Source organism: Lepisma saccharinum, chromosome 18 (genome assembly GCF_977018435.1).
Source record: "Lepisma saccharinum chromosome 18, izLepSacc3.1, whole genome shotgun sequence".
NCBI lineage: Eukaryota > Metazoa > Arthropoda > Insecta > Zygentoma > Lepismatidae > Lepisma > Lepisma saccharinum.
This window is the reverse complement of record NC_139246.1, coordinates 24086695-24102816: the sequence shown is the minus strand read 5'-3', so window position 1 is coordinate 24102816 and position 16122 is coordinate 24086695. Positions and strand designations below refer to the sequence as shown.

Sequence of the window (16122 nt, the reverse complement as noted above, 5' to 3'; positions counted from 1 at the left end):
AACAGAAAACATGAAACAAAAAGTTTAGAACACACCTTTTCATGTAAATCGTACAATGTGTTTGACAGACACTGCATGCCCATTTATGTAAGTGTAATGGAAAATATTTTTTCACACCCAACCTTCTTACTCAAATCAAGTCAAATGTTCTGAAAGACGAATAAAGATATAGCCAAACAAAGTAAAAAAAAACTTCGTGGTTGCAGGAAGTATCATTTGGAGTACGTGATAAAAAATATATGCTACAGTGTCTGATAAGACACTTACACGTAAGCTAGGTGATGAATATTTGCTGTTTTATCTCTGATTTTATAGCGTCTTTTTACTATTTATGTAATAACATATTTTTTTAGTCAAGATAGAAAGAACAAAATAAGTATTAATGTTGTCTTTCCTCAGTTTCTTAGTCTGTGGTTACATACAACAATACTCCATATGCATCGGAGAAATTAAGTACTAATTTATTAATTTTAATATTATTACAAATAATTATATTAACGTATTAAACAGAAACAATTTTATTATTATATTTCTGACACACTTGGCTCGGACTGGCTCCCCAAATTATATATTTCTTAATATGTGCCTAGTGATGTGACGAGTTAGTATGACCCTGTAACTAGCCTTTGTTATTTTGTACTGGAATTATACAAGTATCGGTTCAGCTCTAATAATAATACAAATTAGTATGACGGAAATTAAGTCGAGGCCTATGGAGAGTCTGTTCTTCATTATAGCGCAGCCCAAAAGTGGTTTAAAGTGTTAAAGAGGGGAGGAAATCAATATTAAATGAAGGAGGACTTGGAGCTCTGGTGAGTGCTCCATTTTTATGAAAACATCAACACTGATGCCGTCATTATGAGAGAAGATCGTAGAATAATGTTAAGAGTACTATCAGAAATACTGAAAATTTAATTTTGTGCTATCCAAAAAGCATGGCTGCAGCATGATAACGAACACCCTCACATCACAAATATTGTTTCTGAATATCCCATGCAAAACTATGTGAAGTGTCATCCTCCCTATAGTCCAGACCCATGTGACGTTTTTCTTTTCCCCAATTTGAAGAAATGCCTTCGCAGGAGTGCAGGCTGCGGAGGCAATTCTGAAGGACCTGTCAAATAATGGCTTTCAGCATGTCTTTGATGACTGGCAAAAATGCTGGGACAAGTGCATTGCATCGAATGGGCACTACTTTGGAAACGACCATCAAAATTATGAGGATGAGTAAAGGTATGTTGTCAAACAAATTAATGATCATTCTTTATTGAACAGCACTCGTATGTATGTGATGTAATCAGCACTATGCTCTAGTCACCTTTATCTCTCTCCAGCGCAGAGGCTGGGGGAACCCCAAAACTGACGTTACATGCAGGGACTGCTCGAAAAATTTCTACTTGAGGTCAACAACCCTGGGAATCCAACGTGCTTCTCCCACGTGGCAGTCAAGACACACTACTGACGGGACCATCACATCTCTTTATAACATACCGCTTTATAAACATACAATTTCATCAATACACATAATCAAATTACTAACTTTATCTGTGACGTACTTCAATGGTTTTATTAATTTTGGAGGCCCCTGCCACCATCCACTTGGGAACTGGTTGCTTCACAAGTTTTCTAGCAGTTGGTGGCCAGGATGACCAAAATTAATAGAACCATTAAAAGTAAGTCTCCATTCTAAAACAAATTAAAGTCTAGCAGCATCATAGCACCTACTTTTCTGGAAACTTTCACTACTCTACTTGCATACTAGTACTCAAAAAGAAAACTTATCAAATCACTTACAAACTGAAACTAAAATGAACTCAGGAAACATCCTCAAAACACTAAAATACAAGTCAGTATTTTATCCAGAACAATGAATTGGAAGTGTGCAATATTTAGACTTCAAATGTGATATGGCTTTCAAGGAACTTATTACGGATAAAATCTGCAATTGAAGAAGAGTTTTTTTATTGATCAATTATTTAAAAAGACCATGCTCAGAAATAACTAAATAATGATGTAAAAATTAAAGAAAGGAGAGTTCAAATAGTTATCAAAGGGAGCATAATTATTTTAATCAGAAAACTTAACTTAACCAAGTTCAAATATCATGAATTTATACAAATTATGGCACTGCAAAACAGATTTACCCACTGTGTACTTTCGTTTACACCAAGTGACAAGTCACAGAGAGAACACTTACGCTGAAGTTGGGACTCAAACTTTCAGGTGACAATATAGAGTCGACCATTCACTGTGATAGCCGACAGAGTCAAATATGGTGCCTTTAAAACCAGAAAAGAAGTTAACGAATCTTACAGTCTGCTTACAAGTGAGAAGAAATGTTAGAAGAGCAAAGTTTGTTGTAATCCCACATCATGCTCAGATAAACTGATAAGGGTGGACCGAACAACAGTTTAAAGTGGAATCCGGACCATTATGTAATGTATCTCCACTGCGATGTATTAATAATTACAAGAAACAACATTAATCACTATGCTACAGGTCCTTCAAAACGACTGTCTTTACAAAAATTCCAACTTTTCTTGCAAGTTCTACACGAGCTCAGTCAAAAATTCTTCAGACTTCCAATCTAAGCCGAATTTTAAGTCTCCATTATCAAGAAGCTGGTCCTAAATACAGAAGAAAATCAGTTAATCCTTACATGCCAGAATGTGACAATCAGGTTTATGAACCAAAGCTTGACTGTTTGATACATTTGGCTTTTCTGCCACTTTTGGCTAATTGCGAAGATGAGGATGAGCGATGACATGATGAAGGGGTACTCACAAAGCACACCCATGACCAGGCTGGGATTCAAACCTGGGACCCCTGACACCGTAGCATGCTGTGAAACCACTGCCATGCAGGTCGGCAACAACAGCGCTGGATCGGGAAACTTTCACATATGCAAAATTGGGGATCATACTGTGGCTCAATTAATGTTCCAGACATTCATGTTTGTATTGATTCATGAGCTTTAACATGTTTCATGACCAATTTTATCACTGGCATAGACATATGACAACAGGGGGTGGGGTCAGATGCCTTACAACTTGTCAAGATTATGTCCAGAATGAGTCAGGCCTATGCAAAAACCAAGACTCCTGTTTCGTTTATATTTGAAAAAATTACTTAAACTTAATTTACTATATTTATCTTGTAGTCTATGGTTGTTACAAGAATATAAAGCATTTTTTTGATGTAATGTTTTGGGAGAAGACACACGCTCCCTTCATCAGATATTACAATAAATATCTAATGACGGGAGCATGTGTTTTTCTGGAACGTTATGTCAAAAATTGTGATACAGAGGTTGTTTCCGATCTATGGTGAAATTGCACACCTTGTGCAGCACCACCAAGCAGGAAGAGAACGAAGCTGCCAGTCATGTGGGCACGTTGGACCATTCACTGTGCGTGGCAGGTGTGGTCAGTGCGTATCTGGAAGAAAATCAGTGCATATTGGGAGGGTTACATAACTTCACTTTCCGGACGTAAACTACAGTTATAGTGCCATTATAAAACTGTGCAAGGAGCGCGAATTCACTGTCCAAAAATGGCATCTCATAGGTGTTGAAAGGGGCAGATAAGGCGAGGCGTGGGATGATTCCTGTGGGGCAGAAACAGGCCAACCCCCAGCCTGCCACTAGTCGCACACACCAGCTACAGGGTGCTTGTCACCAGGGAGAATCCAGCTACACAAAGAAGTATCCCGAACCGGCTACAAACATCACTGAATACAGTGCACACCATCATTCACAACAATTTTGAAAAGCAACACAAGGAGAATGTTCATAAGCCCCTGGAAGAAAGAAAGAAAAAAAAAGGAACGTCGCAGCACCTGTCAGGTGAAAAGTGGAAGTTCGTTCTTACATTGGACGAGGCATATGTTTATCTTGATGACTGTCACAAGCCACGTGCAATTTTTTATCGATTGAGAGGTGTGAGGGACTTTCAAAGATGGTTCACTGAACGTAACGAAAGTTTTGGCACAGATTTCATGATCATTGCTGGATACTCATACAATGGCAAGCTGACCATACATTGTGTTGCCAAAAATACGAAGGTTAATTCCGATTATTATCAGGCAAACGTCCTGACACCCGTTTATCGCCATGACATTCCCATCTCTACGGGAGGGAACAGAATCGTGTGTGGGTGCATCAAGAAAAGGCGTCAAGCCACACATCTCGCTCAACCTGCCTCTTTCTCCAACAAATGGCAGAAGAAACTGGAATTCGTGCCATTCCTTTCACAGACATTCCACTGAAGACACCTGATGCCTCACCGATGGACTCTTACACCTTCGGCCTATTAAAACGAGTCTTGTCTCACAGGAGACCCCGCACCATTAAAGGACTATGGAAAGCCTGTCAAAAGGAGTGGTTGCGGCTGGACATGACTATAAACTTCATGCCAGTCTCCTACAGTAGAAACTTCAGTCAGGCAAATGCCAAGATGCAGGGCCACGAAATAGAGCACTCTTGATGGTGGCGACATGGTTTGTCCAGTGGCACAACCACAGGGGGGGCAGCTTGACCCCCCCCTCCAACCTTGGTTGGAAATGAGTTCAGGGGGGCAAACATTGACGGCCAAATGTACCTGCAGGGGGCAATTACCGCCCAGAACTTCAAATTTTATGCAAATAAAAATACTTTTCATAAAATTTTCTTGCTCGCTTCGCTTTCAGTTCCTGCTTTTCTTAGTCTTATCAAGTTCAGAACCATAGCTAGGGGATGGCGGGAGACAGCCTGGGCATCCAACGATCCAAGTGAAAAAAAATTTTGTAAAATTGATTTTTTTTAAAGTCTACTTTATGCACAGAAAGTCTAATTAAAACTGGGCCTATAACTTAAAGTGGGTTCTAAACCACTATGTGCTTCCACCGGGTATCGAACCCAGGACACCTTGATCACAAGGCGACGATCCAATCACTACACCATCGGGGAGGTACAAAAGTTGTAAATGATATAATGGCATGGCATTCCGTGAAATTACTTGCACCCTATTAAATTAATATTGATTTCAGCCTGCAAAAAAATTGTATACAAAAATTTTCTTCCTCGCTTCGCTTGCAATTTCTGTCTGTTCACTGTAATGCATTGTAAATCACCAGACAGAAAAATAAGACTTGTCTTAATTGATTTTCTTGTAAATGCATGAACAATTGTTTTGAGGAAAGGGAGCGTGCACATTTGAGAGACAATTTATGTAACTTTTGCTGTTGGTTTATTGAGAGATGGATGAATTGGTTGTGTAATGTATTTTAATAATATATGCTGTATATAATATTTATTAAAGAAACTTTGAATACATACACAATTTAGTGTCCACGTCACTACACGTTGCATATCTGTGCAACATATATCATGCATGAAAGTTATGTTAATGTAAAAAAGAATTATATTTGGAATGCATTTATCAAGCATTTTCTCTCTCACAAAAATAGTTTATGTGCTTGTTTTCAGTTATTAATGTGAAATTGAACATGTTAAAAAAATAATTCAAATAGTTTGTTGGAACACAAATGCCTTAGCACAAACATCTATCCCCTTTTTGCGTAATTTACGAGGATAATAACGTCTTTGATACTACCACTACTAATAGTAATAATAATGTTGATCCTGGGTTGGAATCCTGCTTTGGGCATGGATGTTTGAGAGTATCCATTCATCACTAATCCCCATCTTCGCAAATTTGCCAAAAGTGGCACAAGAAGTGAAGTAATATAAAGCAAATCAATAATAATAATAATAATGTTATAACATTATTTTTATTAACATCATCATTATTGAAATTATTATCATCATCATTATTATTATTGGTACGTTCATCCTGGTACTCCCCCTCCCCCTTCCCCAGACAAAAAATCGTGGTTGCGCCTCTGGGTTTCTTTTAAGGTAGGTGCAGTTTGAAATCGTCACCATAGATCGGAAACAAATCCTGGATGCTCGTAACAACAGCAGACTACAAGAGAAATAATTCTACAATGCAAGCAATATGCATATAAAAGAAAAATAATAAACAAATTTACTTTGCAAATATGTTTGTACTCTTGTCAGCAATAAAGTTCTGCCAGTGCTGGAGCCAAACAATCATTGTGGAAAAAAAATTTAAAAGCATGATATTAGAGCCTCATTTATGCTGAACAAAAGGAAGATTGACATTAAAAAATTTCTTACGTCACCTGCTGGTAACATTCTTGTTAACGACCCACACAAAACAAATAAACAGGAAAACACTATAAAGTGTGTCCAAGCTTTTGACTTCGTCGTCAGGGCTGTTTGAGAGACTGCAATGATGATGTGGTCAAGTTTCGGATGATGCTACTTGCTGTGTCTGCCAGAAAATGTCGTTGCAGACCTGAAGTTCATTTTAACTCTGTTGTACCATGATGAATAAAGTTATCATTAAGATTATTTGTATTTCCTTAACATCCCGATCAATTTTCCCTTTGGCAAGGAAACACAACCCTGTGTTGTCGCCTCTTGATGCTATTTAGTGGTTGGTACATCATGGTATCGTCACTGACACTTCTGGATTGTAACAAACTCATTTACTTATAACTGGTACACTACAACCCAGAAGTGTCTGTGACTGTACAACACAGTTAAACTGAAAAACCCTTTTCTTCAGACATGGATGTTCGCAGGATTTTTTCCAAAGAGGGGCAGCAAACTAATTTATTCCCGGGGCGCAAAGAAGGCATATTTCTGCCCCATAATAGTGATGCTCCCTCAAAAAAACACTGCTTAAATTTCAAATCACCATGTATCTTCAACGTCCTTATAATAATTAACAAATTACTGTGCAGACATTCATTTTCCAGGGAGAGGGGGGTGGAAGACAGCAAATAGCATCATCAGAACCTTGACTGCACCTCATTTGCTGTCTCTCGACCAGCCTTGACGATGACTCTGAGATGAAGTAGAAAGCTTGAACAGACCTTTCAAGTGTATTGTATCATGTTGTTTATTTCTTTCGTGTAGTTTTTGACAACAAATTTTATTTGGAGTAATATATAATTTCATGTTTCATGCCAAAAATAGCCTCGACATTCAGGTCGCTACTGTGGAAAATAGCTTGGCATCAAAGGGTAAAAATACAGGAATCCAATGTACATACCTAACACTTGCCCATGAAAACAACAACAAAAATATAGTAGGTCCCTCACCTGTCTTACTCCCAGCAGAAGAGTGCTGGGATCTCCCGTACGAGCCGAGTGAACTCTGGTTGAGCAGGAGTTGCTGAAGGGAAGGGTTGAGCCCTTGTGGGAGGCCTCGCTGCTGAAGAGTTGCGAGATGAGCCTGCAGGGACTGGGCTGGGGACAACACAAGACATCACAGGGTCAACGCAAAAAAGTCTCAATCATCAAGAGGCGACAACACAGTTCACAACAGGCAACATACACAACACCAGTATTATTTCTACAATGCTCGCTCTACATGAACACAATTTGCAAAGATTTATTCAAAACACCCATGCAACGACATGCTCGATAGACCCGACCAAGAGATTCACGAGGAACTTCCACAAAACCCAACGCAGGAAACTTCATTACATTTGCCCATTACCCGAAAACAACAAAACCAATGATCACTGAACTTTACACTCTGCTATTCCAAACACAATCGCCAAATAAGAACTCAGTTCTCTTCTGTACATTGCTTGAAATATGAAGAAGAAAAATTGTATTAACTCATTCACCTGAAGTCGCAACTGCAGCTTGAGCTTTGCATCATTTGACCTGTTCGAGATGGAATAATGTATATGTTACTAATTTTCCCCTTGATGGTGCTGACTGCACCTTTCCTGGCTTGTACAAATACTGCCCATTCCTTCACATTAGTCTTTTTGTATTCCCTTGGATGTTTTTGTACAAAACCATGTATTGCATCATATTGCACTAGTTTTTTTCCTATTCATAACCCATACTACAAAGAAACACCAGCAAAGCTGTGGCTTGTGTGTCACAAAAGTGTGAACTCCATCTCTTATCTCCACAAATGTTTTAGAGGTGCACCAAAACCAAACACAAACATTTTGAGAAATCATCCATTTCTCTCGCAAAATGCAAAATTTCAGGTCAACGTACACAGAAGTGTTATTTCTATTAAGTATCATGTGAAATACTGCAGAAAGAGCCTAGCAAAGGTCATTTAATTGATTGATTTGGTGTTTTATGTCCACTTTATGCACAATAAGGCTAATCAGGACTGGAGCTAAAATTTAAAGTGGGATCCGAACCACTGTGCACCCTGCCACCACCAGGTATCGAACCCGGGACCCCTTGATTACAAGGCAACGATGCTACCGCTGCACCATCGGCGAGGACCTTGAAGGACATTTAAATCTGAGTACTGGCGAACTGTGGTGAAAATTTATTAGCTAATGGGTTAATACTCTGATGCAACACTAATTTATGAAAACAAGAATATGACACACACAATAGAGGATCCAGTGATATTGAGGGATTCTTAACCCTCCATCTGTGCACCCGGGTCTAGCAGACCCTGCACCATTAGTATTTTTCTGCACGCATGTGCAATAGACAATGCAGCCAATTATTGTCTATTTGTAAAATCACTTTGGTGTCAGATGTGCTAACAGCTGGGAGTGTAGTTTGAGATAGAACCACTGTGATTCATTTAACTTTCTGTCGCATCTTACATGGTTTCAGACCCTGGTGTACAGAGAAAGTTACAATATTTTGAGTACTGAAATCTGCATTTCTATTGTTTAATTATTTATGTTATTTGTATGTTATGTTCAGCATTAACACATTTTATATTTATTTATGACAATCCAAAGATGGAATATAATGACAGGGTTTGTCGGACTCTGGTGTACAAACCAAGTAATAAAATTATGTGTACAGACAAAGGGTTAATATTTGTAACATGCACTGTTACTATTAATATTATATATTTTATATGTACACACACACACACCAACAAACACTACATAAACTGAAAGTATCAAAACAAGCATCAGTGCACAGCATTATTATTGGTATTATTACAGCAATTCCAAAGATAGCAGAGTGACACTTAAGAAGCAGTGTTATTTATATTTAATTTCTTTGTACATGTTGTGAAACACATAATGGGAAAAAATACACTGGAACCTCGATTTTACGTTTTTCAGGGGATCATTGAAAAACACTTAAAATGTGGGAAAATGTAAAATTTTATAATATTTTGATATGTTGGGACCATCCAGATAGATTGAATATATAATGCAGGAAAATGTACAATCTGGGGACATAAAATCGTGGTGCACTATATAACCCAGGAACGTCTGTCTCTCTTTTTGCGCAAAATTTCTTCAACTGTATTCTGCCAGCACTTTATAAAAATAAATTTAAAGGTAACAGACCGACACAATTGGCAACCCATGAATCTGGATTTTCTGAATCAAAGTTAGTGATGTGGGGCAAGAGGGACTATGTGGTGATGGCTCCATTCACAAAACCAGTTCTTCCTCATAGTTTTTAGTAGGCATGTGTCGAAGCAGATTACAGATGTATGAAAATCGGCAGAAATTGCCATATCAGCATCGGCAAACATCCAATATTTAAACCGGTACAGATTATACTAGAGTTTTACCTTCTAATAAGTTTTATATTTTAATTTTGTAAGATTTATTGAAAATTAGGTTATGATTCTTCATAATTGTAGAGTTTTTGTAATAAAATTATTGCAAACTCTCATTCAGATGATCAACCTACCTCATACTCAGAAATAGGACAGTACATTCCTGAACCAACTATTCCACATGACCAGGATCTGCTGTTGTATTGGAAATTCAAAAATTAATATCCAAACCTGAAGCAAGTGGTGAGAAATTACTTGAGCATGCCTGCTGCATCAGAATTCAGTGAATGAGTGTTCAATGTTGCTGGACAGATTTGGGATAAGAGAAGAAGTAGGTTAATTCCAGAAGTGATTCAAAAACTTGTTTTTCTGAAGTTGAATCTGCCAGCATTAAATTTACAACATTAAGTACAGGAATTAATTTTGCATTTCAAAGAACTGCTTGTGTACTAATGATAAATCTCTTGAGAATCTATGTTCTTCTTAAAGGTTCACATAGCTTTTTGTAGATGCAAATGTACATTCACATCTCTTGAGATGCATTAGAAATGTACATAGCAAATTTATTTTTGTAATGCTGAAAATAACATCCCATTTCTGTTGAAAAATATTATGTATCGGAATTGGTTAAATATCGGCATGAGTATCGATTCCAAAAATTATCAGTGAGTACATTGGCATCGGTAAATTTTCAGCTTCATCATATCCCTAGTTTTTAGTCTACTTCCTAGTTTTTTCATAGTTACAGGACTGAGTCCCTCAATCCACTTTTAAACTCACAAGTCTCAAAAACACAACCAATGGAACCCTAATGCAAACCAGAAGCATTTAATTGTTAGGTTTTTTGACGAATGTGGTCAAATCCGATAATGTGAAAGAGAATTTAATTAGTCTAGGAATGGATTCAAATGGCTAGTGCTCCCACCTGTGGTGGAAGAGGTCTTGGATTTCTTTCAGGTCCACATTACGTTCAGAGGGGCTGATAAGGATTGGATGTACGTTTTTTAAAGTAAAATTTAGCATGAGGACAATTGCAGAGCTACTTCAAAAGAAGTAATGGGCTCGGCAAAAAAACAAAAAAACAATAACAGCAGTGATGGGGCGAAATATCCTTGGTTCTCTAAGGGCTACTGTGCCACAGGGTTTAGCACTTAGTTTGATTGATTGATTTGGTTTATTTTACTTCACATTTCAGTCACTTTTCCCTAATTGCGAAGATGAGGATGAGTGATGATATGATGAAGGGACCCTCACAAGGAACACCCATGCCGGGATAGGAACCTGGCATTCCAGCTTTCTGTGCTAACCACTCCACCATGGAGGCCTGAAATTTGTTAACGGTACAAAAATCGTCCGTGCATTGTACCTTGACTTGAATGCACACGGGTGTGGAGGTAGAGCTCAGTTTGTGGTATGTATATTCAAAGATCTATGTTATACAGACAGTTGCTACACCAATAGCCTACTTAGGAGTAGTTGGCAACACTGCTATTTTTATTCCTATTGTGTAATACATTTATTTTTTTAATCTTTAGCTGATGGAGCCTTGTACATGTTTCTAGCCTTTTCAAGGGACTTTTCAAGAGTGCAATTTTCAAACTTGCTGCAAAGTATAAAAGAAAAAAACCATAGTTGGATAACTAATTGTCATAGAGAGATGAAATCAGTCTTGTTTTCTTTCTTAAACAGACTGATACTTGTTGGGGGAAAAAATAATAAGAATGTATAACAGCAGCAGTATTGCCATCTTAGAGAAACAATTTACTTCTAGCACTGGCCCTATGGATGCTGGATGGACCAAATTTGGAGGGAGGCAGAACAGAAGGCCACTGATTGAGGAACGTAATGCCCTCAAATTTGGAAAAAAATAATGAAATTAAGCAACATTTTTTAAAGACCCCTGGACCCCTAATTGTTGAATGTTGTTTAAGTGTTCTTTTGTTATCATTATTACACGTAAAAGTGAAACATATCACGAAAACAAGTATTGTTTTCAAATACAAATATTTATTTCTCGGTCAAGCGACTTTTGGGACACCCGGTATAACAGGGAAACAAAGGACTTTTTCATACTCCGCTTGGTAATAATAGTAATAGTAACAATGCATATATTGTTTTGTAATTCAAGTATGTCATGCTAACATGTGTACACTAATGAACTAACGAACACACAAGACAGAACTGAAATATTGTGCGTAATTTTCAAGAAATGGCACATTAATTGCTAACAATGGGGTATATATACGTGGGTTGGAAATTTAATAGTGGCAACTATTAATTAGAAATGATACGAAAGAGACACCTTTGTGAAACTTTTACTGCCCTTCAATGTAGTCGCCAGCATTGTGTACAACCGTTGCCAGCGATGTGGAAGTCGTAGTATTTCTGTAGCAGTGCCTGTTCTGTTGATGGTTCTAATGGAGCGGTCTATTGCCTGAAGAATCTCTGGAACAGTTCCGAAGCTTCATCTTAGGGATTAAATCAAAGTCACAGGGGCTGGTTGAGGATCTGCCAGCCACATCGAGCTAACAAATCAGCCACAGGTTGCGCTACATGCACCCGAGCATTGTCCTGCAAAATGATGGGAGGATTCAGCAGAAAGTGTCCAGTCTTCTTTCGCAATGGAGGTCACAGGTTATGTTCCAAAAATGAACAGTAATACTATCCTGGAGGTATGGCGAGAATCACCAGAACTTTCACTTAGTGGGGTTCTGACTACACAACTTTAGACTGCCAACTCCAACGATACACCATTCCTCTCGTCACTGCTCATACGCCTAGTGTTGGATTGAAGAGTTCATTTGCTGGGAGGTAGCATAGTTATGAAACTAACATGTGGTATAAATGAGAAGCACCGGTTCCGTTTCATGGTGTATATACAACAGTGTTGCCACTATTCAATTTCCAACCCACGTATACACACACACATAAATCCCAACCATCCTCAACGTGTTTACTGACCATGGTATGTATACATATCCCATCCATCGACTAAAGGTTAAATGATAAATTTCGAGCTATATTTAGCACAATTGTAGGTTCATAGCAGTGTTACATTCTGGAATTTTGCTATTCAGTTCAGTTTTTTGTTCTCCTTCTCCCTATTTGCATCTAGATGGAATGTTACCATTGTACTTCCTGCACAAAGCCCTATTCAATTCATCCATTATGAAACTAACTTCAACTCTTTACAACGATTAGCTCTGATTCACAATTTCTTCACCCCTTAAGTGGCCGCGGTGGCTCAGTCGGTAACGCGTCTGACTACCATGCTAAAGGTCCCGGGTTCGATCCCCGGCCGGTTCAAATCCGCGAACTTTTCTAACGGTGGAAGCGGCCCCGGCACCTACCCAGCGTCAAATAACATGGGTACCTGGGGGAAACCCTGGGGGGTAAAGGTGGTCAGGGGCGTGATGCTGATCAAATCACCCCCACTCACGACCGGATCAAGAAAGTGTGGGGCGTTACTCCCACACCCCCTATATGCCTTCATGACGTGGTGCTAAGCACAGGGGAACACATTTTTTTTACCTTTTTTACCTTAAGTGTGGAATTTGTTGAACTAGTCACTACTGGAAAATGTAGGTTTTTTCGTCAAATTCAGTATATGCTATATGTTTGTTTCAACTATATTCGATTTACTGTGGCGAATATACAGTGGAACCTCGATTTTACGTTTTTCAGGGAACCAAGCTAAAAAAAAAAAAAAAAAAAAATGCAGGAAAATGTAAAATCGGGGAAACTTTTATAGCAATTTGCTCTATTGGGACCATGAATATTGAATGTATAATGCGGGAAAATGTAAAACCGAGGAACGTAAAATCGGGGTTCCACTGTAGTTACACGGACGTTTGGTGAGATAGTTCTAGCTGTAGTAGAAACAAAAAATAGTAGCAAGAGAGGAAAGAGACTAAAAAGAAGAAGACAAAAAGAAAGAAGAAGGAAAAAATTAGTTACAGCTAGAACTATCTCACCAAACGTCTGTGTGACTATATACGCCACATTAAATCGAATATAGTTGAAACAAACATAAGGTGTATATATACGCCTTCTGCACTACAGCAGCACAATGCGGAGGGCATATATATATACGCCATCCACACTTAAGGGGCTAAGGACGTTTCTGTTCATTTGCAAAGAACCATGCTTTAAAATTCATCCAATCCTCGGATTGCATTGCAATTGGAGGATGCCATACCTTCACATGTATTAGTGTCATGCATGGAACCACTTTCGCTAGCTTGCACACGTCCGAGTCTCCCAAACTCAAGCATATACAATCCAATATCATTTTAATGTGACAATAATCGTAGACACATATGTGTAAAAAAACCACCTTGGTAGTTTCAGCCCACAATCATCTATTTCATTTTTCAAATATCACTGTGTACTGGTGAGATAGACTAAACTTCATTTTAACATGGATATGAATATGTTTCACTAAAGTTTAAATTTCACTGCATCTTTGACGGCCCACTATTACAGGCAAATTATGGTTATACATGTACTACTGGGCTTTGAGCGTATACCACTCATTTTGCCTGTTCGAGCGTCATTCACTCAAGTGAAGAAGCTATCAATTCTGCAAGCTGTCTAGCACTGTCTGAGCGAAATCCACTCTCTGCACCACTCCAACATGTATATTAAAGAACAAAAAGAGACAGAACTGAAATATCAACTGTAATTTTCAATAAATTACCTGCTAAATTGTTGAAGCTGGTACATTGATTGATTGAATTATTGTTCAGAGTCCACTTTATACACAGAAATGCTAATCAGGACTGGACCTACAGTTTAAAGTGAGATCCGAACCACTGTGTGCTTCCACTGGGTATCGAACCCGGGACCCCTTGATTACAAGGTGATGACGCTACCACTGCACCATCGGGGAGGCCCTGGAACTGGTACATATATGGACCAGCTGTCCACTCAACGTGGTGTCTTATCTGAAAACACACTTGTCCATGCACATCTATCTTGCCATCACCCCACAACAAAGAAACCAAAGCCATTATTATAACTAACAATGCACAAGAAAAAAGTAAATTTGTGCCCTACCTCGAGCAGCAGCGGGGTTTAAGCCTGGGGGTATCATTCCCAGCATGACTGGGTTCATGTACTGAGGAACCCCAACATTCGGACGAAAGTTTTGTCCAGGAACATTTATCTTTGAGCGGTTCGGATAGCCAGCAGGTGTGGGAGGTGGTGGTATGGCGGTATTCAACTGAGTCTGGCTTCGATCCATATTCATCCCATACTGGAAATTATTGTGCCCACCTTTGACGATTGCTCTACCTATAATAATGTACACAAATTCAAATTGAAACAGCTAAATGAAAGATACTTCAGTAAGTAATGTTTAAAAAAGTGGATTCAGAATACAAATATTTATAGCTCTTTCACAATGGAATTTGCCAACTTGCATCATTCAAAATACACCCTTCCTACTTCTTTTGAAATACAACATTGTACACACACAAATTAGATTGTACAAATGTGTGAAACATTAATATTCACTGAACCTGCACAAAACACAACTAATATTCATGGTGTGGTGTGGTAAATGCAATGGTTTTGGCACAGTAAATGCTATTAAAGAACTCAATAGGAGAACTTTCATATTTTGCCATAGAGTTTATCCTGTTTGCACAATAATGCATTAATGCCCAAATTATTTTTCTTAGTTTATTCACTTGACAACTAATTACATAAATACAATGTGATGAAAAAAAATTTTTAGTTTTCCAGAAAAGTGCCATCCTTAAATGAGGCTGCTAGGCTAATATACTATAAATTTCTTCTTCTTTGTAGCTTTTCAGTAGTGATTCATTCATTCTTAGTTTTGGACTGCATTATTTTTAAAATTACCGACATTTCGGAGGCTGATCAGCTACAAAGAAGAATTGAATAACTGGTATGGACCCGGACTGATACACACATTCCGAGAACTAGCCTGCAAATGGAGGGTAGTTCCGAAACAGCCTCCGAAACGTTGGTAATTTTAAAAATAACACAGTGGTTAAAAGTCCAAAACTAAGAATGTATAAATTTGTTATGTAAAAGAAATATTATAATTTAATCAACTATTACAGTGAAACCCTGATTTTACAACACTTTGCTGCATTGGGACCATCACGACTGAATGTATAACGTGGGAAAATGTAAAATCGAGAAACGTCACATCGGGGTTCAACTGTATACATATGGTAGCACGTCACTGATCTGTTTACTTTCGATTTGATGTAGTTCTGATATCCCCCATCTGGTAACACTGGTGGATGTTGATTGTTAGGTTTACTATTTCTCTGTGCTTTCGATTGACAGCAGTTCTGATTTCTGTCACCTGGCAGTGTTGGTGGGAAATCAGAACTAGAGAAGCCACTACATCCAGATAACGGATATCTGGAAATTATCTGATATCCGTTTTGGATTCAATGGATAATCTGGATATCTAAATATCTGGATTCATTTGGATATCCAGATAATATGTATATCAGAATATCTAATGCCTGGATTGAAAATTATTATAT

The 16122-nt window shown here is 38.2% G+C and overlaps 1 protein-coding gene across 9 annotated transcripts in view; it reads right to left on the bottom strand.

The window, feature by feature from the left end:
• LOC146002475 (uncharacterized) overlaps positions 1 to 16122 on the bottom strand; it is a 101520-nt gene that overhangs the window by 9802 nt on the left and 75596 nt on the right. For 6 of the 9 annotated variants that reach the window (XM_083140346.1, XM_083140350.1, XM_083140347.1 and 3 more), the window contains 2 exons: positions 14651 to 14887; positions 7171 to 7317 (listed from right to left, as the gene is read on the bottom strand). In XM_083140346.1, coding sequence (XP_082996472.1) covers positions 7171 to 7317; positions 14651 to 14887 — 384 coding nt within the window. Of the gene's footprint in view, positions 1 to 1794; positions 1940 to 7170; positions 7318 to 14650; positions 14888 to 16122 lie in introns of all 9 variants that reach the window. The other 3 variants (XR_014443717.1, XR_014443718.1, XM_083140353.1) reach the window with 3 other exon arrangements.